This window comes from Aplidium turbinatum, chromosome 18 (genome assembly GCF_918807975.1).
Source record: "Aplidium turbinatum chromosome 18, kaAplTurb1.1, whole genome shotgun sequence".
Lineage (NCBI taxonomy): Eukaryota > Metazoa > Chordata > Ascidiacea > Aplousobranchia > Polyclinidae > Aplidium > Aplidium turbinatum.
In genome coordinates this window covers 19430573-19444303 of record NC_137489.1, presented here as the reverse complement: position 1 = coordinate 19444303, position 13731 = coordinate 19430573, and the positions used below count along the sequence as shown (strand labels likewise).

Here is a 13731-nt window from a genome sequence, read left to right as displayed (position 1 = left end):
GCCACAAGCCAATACTTTTTCATTTTGGTGGTATTTCAAATTTTTTTTGGATGTTTGCCCGTTTGGACGTAAATATTTTTCTCATCCCTCGCATTCGCAACCTTTTTTTCACTAACCAGACAAAGTCTCTCGCATGCTGATGAGAAATATCGCTGATAAAAGTTTAGCAAAAATAAGCGTCAACATGTAAAACTTCAAAGACTGCATCCACTTCGAAAGCAGTGCATTTAAATACAATTGCAAATATAGAGAAATAAAACATAGTAACTTTAGCGGGTTTAGCATACTTTATTTCACACAAAATATAACATAATTAAATAAAATAAACTCAAACGTTTTCGACACGTACGTGTGTCCTCATCAGGAATTAAATCTGCAATACATAAAATGAAAAATCGTAAGATAAATTTGACTATGCACTGTAACTGTAACGACACTCTGGACTGAAAGCACAAATTGAACAAATGATACGAGAATGATTGCGAGTAAATTATGCGGTGGGAAACAGATCACGTGAGGTGTAGACTACAGGCATTGGACAAAACAATTAGAACACACACAAAAGGAACGATGAGCCACAGGCGAATAACTGCCGGTTGAGAGATGGATTGTTACGTTTGATTCTCAAGGCTTCCATGATCTTAGTCTGAAAATCAGATCTGCCTCGAGAGATGATTTTAAATTGGTCGATCGAGACATTGTCAGTGCACGTTTCACAAGAGGCGATGTGCTCTTTAATTGCACTTTTAGTTGTTAGGTTTGGGTTTAAGTGCTCCCCGGCCCTTGTCAACAAATGTCTGGTTGACATACCAATGTATGTCTGGTTTGCGTCACGCAAACAACTAAATTTATACACAACATTTGAAGAAAGAGCAAAGGGGGTAGGCGACTTCAATTGAAACAAAATTCAAATATATTTCAGAACCTTGTTTGCGTTGTTTTTACCTGAGTGAACGCAAAAACACAGTTTTAATTAACAGATTTTTAAGAACACAAATTTTTACGGACTTTTTTGTTTTGGCTGTTGGGCGTGAGAATTTGGCCACCGGTAAGAAGCTCTCGTAGGTCACGCTTGGTCGCTGGAAAAATAAAGGAGCTTAGAGGCTTGTGCTCTCACGATGTTCACACTGTCAGCAATTTATATAAGGGAACGTTCAAATATTACGTAACGCCTTCGAGGGGGAGGGAGGGGTTTATGCAAAGCGTTACGTTAACGTCACATCGGGGGGGAGGGGGTTCAAGCAAAACGTTACGTAACGCTTTCAAGTACGGAATGGTAGTTTTTTGTGCTGAATTCGTAGTGAAAAAGCGTTACATGGGGGAGGGGGGGATTGAAAAAAGCGTTACGTTGGCGTTACATGGGGGAGGGGGGGGTCAAAAATTCGGAAAAAAAGCGTTACGTAATATTTGAACGTTCCCTAATTTTAACTAGTCAACGCAATGAAGCTCAAATTAAACATTTTGTAAAAATTATAAATCATTTATGCGTCTTCATAAAACTTTAAAAGTATTTAAGAAAAAACTTATGGCAACACCTGCGACGGAACAAATCTTTTTCTCTAACTTTCAAAAGTGTTATTTTCAACAACTAATCAAATAAATACTGCAAAGTTTGGATGTTCATCGGGATTGGTATCTTTTCTAGCATTAGTTTTGTTGCAACTATTGCTAGAAAAGAAAAAAAAACTAATCAAATTCTAGTTACATTTAGCAGGCTTAGCAACTCACTGCCTAGGTGCATGATTTTTCACATGAATGCATATTGCACAAATAATAGTCAACTTGTTCTTTAACCAATAAACAAATTATGCAAAAACAAAACGTTTTTTAGCTATTTTTGCATGATAAAACTCAGTTTTGCCCATAAAAATCTGGGCAGGCTGGGTTGTTGTTAGGGATGGGCAATATAGAATATCGAATAGTTACATTCCGAATATCTAATTATTCGAATTGAAATGACATTTCGAATCGAATTTTCCAAACCGAAATGAAAATATCCACTTTTCAGACTACCAAAATTTTTTATCAATTTTTCGCCGATCAATTACATTCGGCTCAACGACGGCTAGCCAGCTCTCTTTACCAGTGCTGTTTGTAGACGTCGAAAGACCGTTGTGCTGTGGATTTGCATCTATTTTTATCATACGGAACACAGTTCAACTCTGGGTGAGGCTACCGCTACACCTAGTGTCATAATTTCCGCAACAATGCAGCAATCCAATGAAACAGATGATCTATTGAGCTCCGGTGTTGAGGCGACAAATACTTCAGCATCAAGTAACCATGACAACGAACATCTTTGAGTTGCCGTAGAAAACCAATCCTACCTTAAGGCAAAAGTGCCATATAGCGATGCAATTGAATGGTGGAACAAAAATCAAGAAAAGTTCCCCCTGTTGTTTGATCTTGCAAGGAAGTATTTACTATTTAGCCACTTCTGCATCCTCAGAAAGACTCTTCTCGAGTGCTGGATTAACAGCATCAAAACTGCGATTGCGGCTCACAGGAGAGCATTTAGAAGCTTTAAACATTCTTCACTGCCACAAAGACATGCTCTCCTAGGCAGTTACTATTGTTTTTCGTTTAGTTGCCACTTTTCATTATGTGTCTTCAATAAAACCAGAATAAAAACTAAGCTTTTTGACATTTTCTGACATTGAAAAAAATTATTCTAGAATAGGTATTCGAAATTCTAAATTCGAAAAATTATTCTAGAATAATTCTAGAATAGCTTACTCTTCTATTTTGCCCATCCCTAGTTGTTGTATTAAAAAATCTCGGATTTTTATAACCCTGACAGCAATGGTTATTTGCTTCGCATCTATGGTATCATGTGTTTTTTTAAATATAATGTTGAAAACCTTTTTGATTTAACAGCACCGCCTCTGTTTAACGTTAGGTTGATTGTCAATGCATGTATTATGTCTGGTGGGAACATTACATCCATGCCAAACCTTATATCACCATCACCTGAGCCCGACCAAACTGGCTGGACTGGAATAAGATTTCTTTTATTTCTTATTTATGGATTTTTTGTAAGTTAACCCACTAAATTCTAAATGTGGCTGATTGCTTAGGTTGCAAATGCAAGGTTTAACGTTTTTATTTAAGGTTGGTACTTGAATAAATGGTCTGCTACTATTCGGCAAGTCCAGTTCGGCTAGTCTGATTCGGCGAGTGCTCTATTCGGCGAGTTCCCTATTTGGCGATTTTTTGAATTTTTTTAAAAAAATTATTGGGTACTGTAGCCTAAATTTCATTGCCGCTTTTACATCGTTTAAACGTCGCTAAACGTTGAAATAAGACGCTAACCCTAACCTCTAACCCCAACCCCTAACCCTAACCTCTAACCCCAACCCCTAACCCTAAAACGGCAATGATAATTAGGCTACGGTACCCAATAATTAAAAAAAAAAAAATTAAAAAATTGCCGAATAGGGAACTCGCCGAAAAGGGCTCTAGCCGAATAGGGCACTCGCCAAAACGGGCTATTCCGTGAATAAAAGACTGGAAATTAGAAATTCTGTACATAAACTTAGTTGTTGTGACGCAATTGATACAGACTTTGAGTAGTCCATGAGAGGTTGTTGACTGGAGTGAGAAAGCATGAAAATGCACAATATTTTAAAAACTGCAAATTGCGTTTTCAGTTTAATAGAATTTGATATGGAACAAACATAGCATTATTGCATGAACCTCAGCAATTTTTTGTATGTCACTTATGTTTTCAGGTTTTTATTTTGGTGTTAGTCTTCATCAAACGTGCTGTACTAAGAGCTCGTCATAGCCTCAGATTTCCCCACCAACTAACAACTCCTGGTGCTGGCACGACTAAGGTATGCTTAAGTTCTTAAGGGAACACCTCAAATAAAAAAAAAAAATTTGAAAAAATTTATAAATATTTTGGACTGAAAAGATAAAGAATTTCATCAGGATTCTGAATGTATAATATATATATGTAAGTTTCTCCACAATTCCAATTCTTTCCCTGTTAAATTTTAGAACTAGTGGAGCTACCACGTGACCCAAAAGTCTAAAATACCGTATGCCAGAACAATGATATGCTGAAAATATACTAATAGTAGCAACAGAATAGCCCTTTCGGGTATTATATATATATATATATATTTGTGGTATTTGTAGGTGTTGTTTTGGTCATTCTCCAGCAGTTACAAATTTCCTGTATCGTAGTATTTCAAAGCCAGTTAGTAAACAATAACAATAGCCTAGCTGAAAATGCACGATTAGCAAAATGACATTTTTTGCAGTAAATGTTACTCATGTTTATTTCTCGTCCGAATTGGCTAAAAATTGGAATGCATGCTGGTACAATGTCATTGCATTAAACTATGAGAGCTTTTTTTTTAATTTTATGTCTTGACCATTTTATTGAAAAAAATGTGTATAAATATTTTCGCACACAAGTAACTTTCAAAAAAAATTTTTTTTTTAGGAAAGTGACATTTTAGAGAAAAATGCTCTCATAGGTATTCGCATATGAGGTAGATTTAGCACTTCGTAACATTTCACATTTCTTGTTGCTGTATGGTGCTGATACTGATAGTGAGAAACAGTATTTTGTATTAGCATGTCAAAAATAATTATTGAAATATTGCCTGTGTTTGAAGGAAGCTCATTGCATCAAATTAAACTTTTATTTCATGAGACTTGCATATTCAGATGCATCTTTTCATGCTCTTTTCAGAAATATATGGTATGTTGGGGTTCCCACAATAGTTAGCTTATCTGAGGACGCAAGCTTCTCAGCCATCAGTGAATATTGGGATTTCATTAGAGGTGTCCCCTTAAAAAAAGCTACTTGTTTATTTTTCATGGCAATGCAATGAAGTGTCAGAAATAAAAGTCTTTAAACAAAAGATCGAGTCTGCAGACTGTACCAACTCAAGAATGTTATGACAATATATTAGATTTGCATGAATTACAATAAGTTCTTAAATTTCATGTAAGGAAAAATTAAGGATGTGAAAAGTTTTAGATCACTCGTGTAAAACGTAACTTCTATACTACGACTGGTTGACTATAATAATATAAGACACGTTTATTTATAGTTATTCCATTTGCAAACAGTACAAAGCCAACTTGCAAAAAATTATTGTTTGGTTGGTTTTAGAATCTTTATCCACATAGCCTACTGTCAAAGCCTTGAAAGGTTATTGCTGTTGGCTTCATATACTTGTAGAATGTATGGGCTTTTGACATAGGGCTGGTTACTGAGATTGGCAGAGTGTAGTTTCCGATTGTTGAAATGTTGTTGCCGCTGATTGGAGAGCAATTCTGAAATGCGTTGCTCAAGCGCACACCCTGAGAATCGAACCAGCGCCACTTGATCTTGAGTCAAACGCTTAATGGCTGAGTTAATGGAGCATTTTGAAAGACCTCTGTCAAAAATTGTGGAAAAAATACTTCTTTTAATTTGGTATTGCTAGCTTGATTATTTTGATCTTTTAATTTGAATGTAAGCTAGTAGAGATTGAACATTTAAGCTTCAACAGTTTATGTATGAATGGTGTGGTAGCTTCTGAAATTTTTTCAGAAATTGATAAACGAAATCGACAAAGAGCTTGACAAGGCAATGAATTTAATGTATGAACCAAAACTGATGAGTGACGATGAACGTCCACAACAAGGTGTGGCCAGCTGCAATTATATCTACAGGATGAAGGCGGTCGATGCATTCTCTGAGTTAGGTGAATAATTTTTTAGCTTTTAAATTGCTTTATGTTAATCAATTAAGATTAATTTGTACAAATTACGAGATACTGGCGTGATTTATATTAATAAATTTCCAAAACCAATTATTGTGCAAATGTTTTACATAAAACCTGGATAGCCTATTGCTAACCATCAGGATTGCTTTTTACTTGTGTCCGGTTATACTTGTCAATGCTGAGCACTGTTTTCTTCCCACCAGATGAGGTGTTTGCTGATGTCAATGAAGATCTTGCTAGGCCAATGGGTAAGGATATGCGTCAGCACCTGCTTGATGTTAAGTCACATAGCAGCGGATGCCTGCGTTCCATACGCACCTCACAGCTGGAGGTGATGTCTGATCTCTACATGAAGGCGCGTTTCGGCTCAGAAGTGAGTTGTGCAGTTTTAGTTGTGTGTATTTTATTTTTTAAACATTAGCAGAGCTGTTATCCCACCTTTATTTATAGAAATGTGACAAATGTCTTTGGTTTTTTTTTTTTTAAATCCTAATGTTGTCAAGTTTCAATATTGTAACAGTTTTTGGCTATTCGGAAATGAACCAGGGTTTCAAGAGTTTCTGTAATTAAATTTGGGCACTGAAGATGAAAAGAGTTGTTTCCGAAATTTGACTATTTGAAATGTTTCCTGACTAATTGACCATGATAATAATTTGTGCATTTCGGATTATTGTTTATTAATTGCACAAATTACAACATAATCACAAGCCACATTTGTTAGTGTTAGATCAAGAATGCATTTTAATTGCAGGCATTCACATCGCATGAATATGATCGACTTGCCGAACTAATTACAGAGGTTGTTGCTACGTAAGTATGAACCATTGAACCTGGTATGATGAGGTTTAATTGATTGATGTAGTAGTAAATTCAATAGTATTAATAAATTACTATGGAATTATTGCAATGTGTGTTGGAAATCAAAGGAAACTGGAATGGACTTTGGGTTGGTTTGCTGGAAAAACAGAACACTAGTCAAATATGCGAAAGCGATACCATGCGAACTTCAACATAGATTGGTGGTTATCGACTTGGACAAGAGATGACTGAACAAGACTATAAATTAAAAAAGGGAATCAGAAGAAAAGTTTGGAAGTTAGATGTCTACACAAGAGAAAGGTTTGAGAAGAGAGTTGAAAGTCTTGTTCATAACTATGTGACGGATCTATTGCTATTGGGATCCTTCAAGAATAGAGTTCTGCAAGCTTGCGTTGAAGTTTTTGGGAAAATAAAAGGCAGGATTGATTGAGGAGATATGCGCTGGTCGAACGAAAAAGTGGGGGGAGTAATTGATGAGAACAAATTGGTGCACAGGTGCAGAAATACATCAGAAAAAACTAAGCTCAAGTACACGCAATTGAAAAATTGGGCGAAGAAAATAGTTGCAAAAGCTATGAAGAAGCAGAACAGGAATTAACCAAATTATAAAAAAGTCCTAGTGAAGTCTCTGAAGCGAGATGGAAAAGACGTGGTTGATGGACAATGTATCAAAGGAAGAGAGGGAAAACTTGGTTTCAGTGAGAAAATTTTGGAAAGATTATATGGAGGTGATAAAGAATGAGGAAAACGATTAGGATCAAAATGTGGAAGTTGACATGGTAGCAGGTCCGATAAAGAGAGTAACTTGAGAGTAGGTGACACAAGCAATGAGGAAGATGAAATCAGGAAAGGCTCCTGGACTATATGAAGTCATTTTGGAAATGATACACGCAAGTGGAGAGGCAAGATTGAAAGCAATGACTGAGGTCAGTCAGCGTATGTTAGATTGAAAAAGGATGCCAAATGGATGAAAATCGAGCGTGGTGATGCAGGTGATACCCATCTTCAAGGGAAAGGGTGATGTGGGTGATAAGATTGTGGGTCATAAAGGGAATACAACTGTTGGAGCATGCAATGAAAGTAGTGGAAAATGTGTGGGAAAAGAGAAAATGGTTTTTAGTGAAGCTGGTTGAGATACAGTGTGGATTTATGTCTGGAAAGGGAACGACAGATGCCATTTTTATTTTAAGCTTGCAAGAGAAATACCGAGACAAGGGAAAGAACTTGTATGTGTTTCATGGACATAGAAAAGGCATTTGATAGTGTTCCGAGAAGAGTGATAGTTCCAGAGAAGAGACACTCGTGCAAGCAGTTATGAGTCTTTATGGCAGTGCGGGTGCAAGAACGAGAGTCCGCATTGGATCTTCCCTCCCAGACGAGTTTTCAGAGAAGGTCGGTGTACAAAGACAAAGGTGATAATAAGTGGAACGGAAAAGGAAATCACAATGAGCAAAATGGACCCTTGTGGTGTATGTAGAAGAAAAGTAGAATGATTGGTTCTGTCGAAAAGCGGAGTGATGAAGTCGAAACAGTGAAAGCCTTTTGTTATCAAGATAGGTTGAATGCCAGTGGTGGTTGTGAAGCGGCAGTGAGTGCCAGAGTAAGGTTTGGTTGGGTAAAACTCAGAAAGTGTCGAGAATTGTTATGTGGTAGAAGATTTTTATTGAAAATGGGAGGAAGAAGACAGATCAGTGTGGAGGCAGGGTGAGCAGGCAATTGCGACACTTGAAGGTGAATTCGGCCACCCTCGGTAACAGGGACATCATCAGACTAAAACTGGCTTACTACTACCGGTTGGCTCAGCTGTATCGTCAACTCGTTTAACATTCTTTGATTGTTCAGGTTACGATTAAGATATCGAAAGAAACCCAAGACGAAAAAAGGAGGGCCTCATCACCATCCCGTCTCCCCACCCACCGACAGACCTTCGTCTGATGGGGCTTCATATGCCACCACATCCTTGTCTCAAACTGAGGTGTGTCCGTCACCTAGTAGCAGGCCCAGGCATTCCCAGGACTTGCAGCCATTGTTGAAAGAAGATTAATGTAATTTGATTAATGATTAATGATTAATGAATTTGATTAATTAATGAATGCAAATTAGCAGTAATGTCAGCAGTAAATTAAAAATTATTGAAACAATTAGAAAGTGATTGCTAGCTGTGCTTATTTTCATTATTTGAACAGCTCTCTGCTCTACATTGGCAGAATGACATCAGCGTGTGTGTCGCACTCACTACCTTAAATAAGAAAACCAACACACTGCGTGATATTGAATCACAGGTGGCCGTCTACACAGACTCAGATCTTGATAGCATGCACAATGTAACATTGTCCAATCTCTGCTGAGGATTGTTGTTTTTTACTATTTTTCAGCCACAGACATATACAACCAAGCAACCACACGGCATTTAACATAATGGATTAAAATTGACAAAGAGCTTATCTTATCTACTCAACGTCTTTTCTTGATACGTCATATGTTGCGTCTTTGCCTGGTGTAATTTAAACGCCACGTGATGTGCCTTTCTTCTGTTCTGCCGTTTCATTTTGCATTTCGTTTTTCAATTCAGTGTTTAGATCAGTCATTCATTTTCATTGTAGATATGATAAGCAGTTATTTTTTGTTACTTGATAAGGGCTAACGTGTGTATGGCCGAAAACGTTTGTAGCTTATAGTTTATGTTCAATTTTAATCCATTATGTTAAATGCCGTGTGGTTGCTTGGTTGTATATGTCTGTGGCTGAAGAAAGTAACCTCTTTACCAAAATTGTATTTACTATTTTTCTCATGCAAATTTCAGCTAGTTCTTGTTTTTTTCCTCTAATGTGATTAAACTTAAAACGATGTATCAGCTACAGTACCCAATATTGGAAAGGGGCTGAGCTAGTTGTAATTCTTCTTTTTGTATTATTTGCAAATATTAAAATTAGGTTATTTTTCGAACAATTTTTATAAGGAAAAAAATTCTTAATTAATAGCATTTTTGAAAAATTTGCTGTCCTATTGACAAAGGTTTTGCTAACAAAAATTCCATGTCATGTGATAGGCTACAAGTTCCTTTAACAATTGGGAGGAAGTGCATCAGGCTTTGGGGTAAATTTTAACCGCAATCTCCAAAATTTAAAAAAAATAAGGTGTTGTAAACTTTAACAATAGGTCATTTCTTTACTTTTTTTGGAAAGGCAAATTGTTTATTATTTTTAGTACTGGTTGTCGCAGTGTTTGTTACAATGAACCAACTGGGCTTACTCCGTGTTTCCTTTAGTCATTTGAGAAGAAACAATGAGTACCTGCGCTGGGTCCATGGGTATCTGACTCATCGATCGTGGTCTACTGGTAGATTACCACTGTCTATTGCACCTGTGTTGTACCGTCATGATAACCCTGTATTTTTTCAGTGTGAATAAGTTGTTACTTTCAAACTTTATGGTTTACCCTCGATTCACACACGTAATATCTCTCTTCGCTTTATTTCCTTTTATTGGTTCATCGATGATCTTCTTTTGTCTCCAAAAAGAAACTTCTTCAAGTTTTTTTTTCATCACAAAGTTTGTCTTTGTCGGTTGCAAGCTAGTCAAGGCTGTTGCCCGTGACGTGGGGCGTGTCCCCACTTGTTAGATTGGTGTGTGATTAAGACCAGAGTTTTTCCGAGGGCGAGAATCATGGTTTGAAGATCTATAAAGTTGCTACTTGTAGGCTATCACAGTCACACACTATACCTTACAGCCTATGTAGTAGGATGGGTCGAAATTTAGACTTTTTCTTCGATTTCATTGCTGCAAACTTTCTTGCGAATAGTCATAAAACGACATTCCTGAAACTTTGAGCTTGATCGGACATGTCTTCATTTTCAAAAATCGCCATCTATAAAGGTAGGCTACCTGAAGCGATTTTTTCGAGGCTTGAAAATGCATTGTTTTTAATTGGGAGTTGTTTTCACGAGATTTGAAAACGTCATAACTTACTTAATTCTTATTATAAAAAGATGATTTATGCGTCAACAGATTCAATATAATTAGGAGAATTGCAGCAATGAAATCGGAGAAAGACTCCAAATTTCGACCCACCCTACTATGTAGTCTTGTCACTTCTCCAAACACAATACCTGTCCTTCATAGATAGGGAGTGCTATTCATGAAATTTCTTTTCAAAACATTTGTTTTAACATATCTTTAGGTGATAAGTCTTTTGCGGGTGTGGTTTGATTAAAAAGTGATTATGAAAAATCAAGTTTCAAGTTTGGGAAGTATCTTTTCTTCAAATTGTTAGTTTAAATTATCAGTCGCGATTTTAAAGTTTAGATTATCAAAAAACTAACTACATTAGAACAATGTGATAGTGGCGGAAAAATTACCTTGACAAAGATTCAACACGTTCCTGATAGTTGAGTGAAGTGTTAGCTTGTTCCACCTTTTCCATTAAATTCCAGTTTACTTGATGGAATCCGTTAACGATAAGCAATTATTAGGATGGTGGTAATGTAACATGTGTGGTAATAAACATGTTAGTAGCCATATGAGCTTGTGTGATTATGCAAAACTACTTTTTTGGAAAGGCTAAATTTTATTATAAATAAGTTATTTATTTGTTAACTATTTATTAGTCTATAATAACTAACTGTTGTTTCACTTTGTGTTTTTCCTTCATAGTTGCCACTAGCATCGTCCCAATTATATTTTTAACTGTGTTTTTGATGGCTGTACTGCAGTAAAGGTTTCATATTCAGTTAGTGAGGTTTGGAGAATGAGAAAACAAGTTTCTCATACTCAGTCTTTGGCACTAACGAGAGTAGGATGGTCAGTTTCTTTCGGCCTTTTTTTTTCAGCAACTATGCTTACCCAATTTACTACACCATGGGTACAGGTGAACGGTGTCATTCAACAACCAACTTAAGGCGGGTGTTGCACCAGGTTTGCATATTCGGAAAGTCAACGCGTTATCCGCTGCACCATCCCACTGCTTTATATACTGCAAGTATAAGCTCATAAAACTGTTACTAGATATTTTAGCTTTGCCACCTCTTTGGTTTCAATTTGAATGTTTATGATTTGATTTTTTGCATGTTTGTTCCAAGAATAGAATATAAATAACTGACTTGTGTTTCATCGATGAAATATTTTCTTGCTGTTATTGCTTTATGAACACTGTAATTTCATTTTGTATCCTGTATAATGTTATTCTGTGTATTACATTTAATGTGTTACACTTTTATTGTGTCTGCTTGTTTATTCTTCTACTTGTTTCGCAGTGCTTGTTGCATACAAGTGAATATTCTGAACTGTTGTTTTTGTTTCTTTGCTTTCGATGAATCGCAAGATCAAAAACACCTCGCCTCGATAGCTCAGGTGGTTAAGCTGTCGATTCTCGTGGTCTGTGCTTGTTCAAGAAGGACAGCTCTCCATTCGTTAGCACCTACTGGTAGTAGTAGTCCAGTTTTAATCCGGTAATGTCCCGCATTACCGAGGGTTTCCGGATTCACCTACAAGTGATGCAATCGCCTTCACATCCTTCCTCCACATCGATCTGTCTTACGTGTCCTTTCTTGTCAAGCCCTCCTTGCTGCTTTCCACGTTTTCTTGGGGCTTCCTTGTTTTACTTGCAACTCCAGAGCTTTTCTCAAACGTCATTAATTTCCCAGACAACGCTTCAACAACAAGCAAAAACTTCATTTGTTTAATCTCGATAACCGGACCTGCCCCATTGGCACAAAACAAGTATGGAGAAACTCAGAATTAGTTTTCTCAGTCCGAAGATAAAAGTCATTAAGGCCACGATCAAAAGAAAATGAGGATTGAGGATCATTTAAGTTTAATTGGGATCCTAATTATGCTGAGGGTGAAACTAGAGCAGTGACGATCGGTGAGGGAAAGCAAGGAAAGCAGTGCTTACCTGAGCAAAAACTATGCAAAATATAATGACTGAATTCTAGGTTTAACTTATTATTTTTATCACGTCTATTTTAACTTGAAAATTACTGTATTCGTGACTAGAATTACTCGTAACGCTTGTGAGTAGTCTAAGTCCTCACCAAACCGCATGTCTTGCCTATAAATGCCAATTGACGCAAACGCTTCTGTCAGAAACAATCACTGAGGCTCCAGGTAAGCAACTATCAAACTTGCTTTTCCAGATTCAAAAATGTCAAAAAACGCCTTCGTTTTAACCAATCCTCACCCGTTTTGCAAAACGTCACCAGCTGCTTAGCCAATCAAATGTGTTATGGTAGGTTAGTTGTGCTTTCCCAGTGACGTCAATGCGTAGATTCGCTAGAGCGACTAGACTAACTCGTCAGAATGGCATCTCGTCACGGTAAACGCACAGCATCACAATGCCAAAAAGCTTGTTGCTGTTTTTAATGTCTCCTCGCCATGTACTTCAGCCTACTGTACTAGCTTTCATAGTCATGCCTTTGCCCTTTTTACAGCGTTGATATAACGTTACTTCGCCAATGAACGTTCAGGTGCAGATGCAATATTTAGTTTGTTAAGCTTCTATTCGCAGCAGGCAAACTTATCCAGCTTTTTGTACAAATTGCTTGCGGCTGTAATGTTTAAGCCTAAGTGTTAGTTTTTGTAGTGTAGGCTTAACTAGGGCCAGAGATGGGCAAGATCACCAGTATTGGTGATCTTGAAGATCAAGATCACCAAGAATAGGTGATCTTGAAGATCAAGATCACCAAACTATGTGATCTTGAAGATCAAGATCACTTTTTGTGTACTTGAAAAATAATGAAGTTTTTGATCAATGATGTTGCAAAAAACAATTACTATAAGCAACCTATACAGTTGGTATTGCTAACTTTTACTTTTAACTACTCGATCGCTGGCCTAAGAATTGTAATAAGTTAGTGACTGTTGCTATTAGACCTATCAATTGTTGACGTAGTTTGCCTAGAATCGCAACGTCACACCCAAGGCCGAGGTTAATTATAGTAGTTCTGAAAAAGTCGCAAAATTTGCAATTAGTTTTATACTTTTTATTTATAATAAATAAATAAAAATAAACTTTGAACTGCATCATTTTTTACCAAATTTTAGTTTGGTTCATGTGGGAGTTTTTATTCGTGTTACTAAGTAGTTATAACTTTCACTGTATTATGTCAACGTTTATTGCACCATTTACCCATCTGGCAACCTTGATACTGTTGTCTGCTATCAAAAAAGTTCAGAGGTTTGCGGTC

General features: G+C 36.8%; 1 protein-coding gene across 1 annotated transcript; it reads left to right on the top strand.

Annotated features, from left to right (window-relative positions):
* The first annotated feature begins 1447 nt into the window (after nt 1-1447).
* Nucleotides 1448-11828, top strand: LOC145787814 (lipid transport auxiliary protein 1-like). The gene is made up of 6 exons (XM_082599648.1): nt 1448-3035; nt 3732-3836; nt 5555-5708; nt 5933-6102; nt 6481-6539; nt 8391-11828. The coding sequence occupies exons 1-6, from the start codon at nt 2832-2834 to the stop codon at nt 8590-8592; spliced, it is 894 nt and encodes a 297-aa protein (XP_082455774.1). The 5' UTR covers nt 1448-2831; the 3' UTR covers nt 8593-11828.
* The last annotated feature ends 1903 nt before the right edge of the window (nt 11829-13731 follow it).

Bases quoted from the DNA above. Each gene is read 5' to 3' on its own strand.
- LOC145787814 (XM_082599648.1), top strand. From the start codon at position 2,832: ATGTGTTTTTTTAAATATAATGTTGAAAACCTTTTTGATTTAACAGCA. The intron at 3,036-3,731 runs GTAAGTTAACCC...TTATGTTTTCAG, and splicing joins TTCTTATTTATGGATTTTTT to GTTTTTATTTTGGTGTTAGT. The intron at 5,709-5,932 runs GTGAATAATTTT...TCTTCCCACCAG, and splicing joins CGATGCATTCTCTGAGTTAG to ATGAGGTGTTTGCTGATGTC.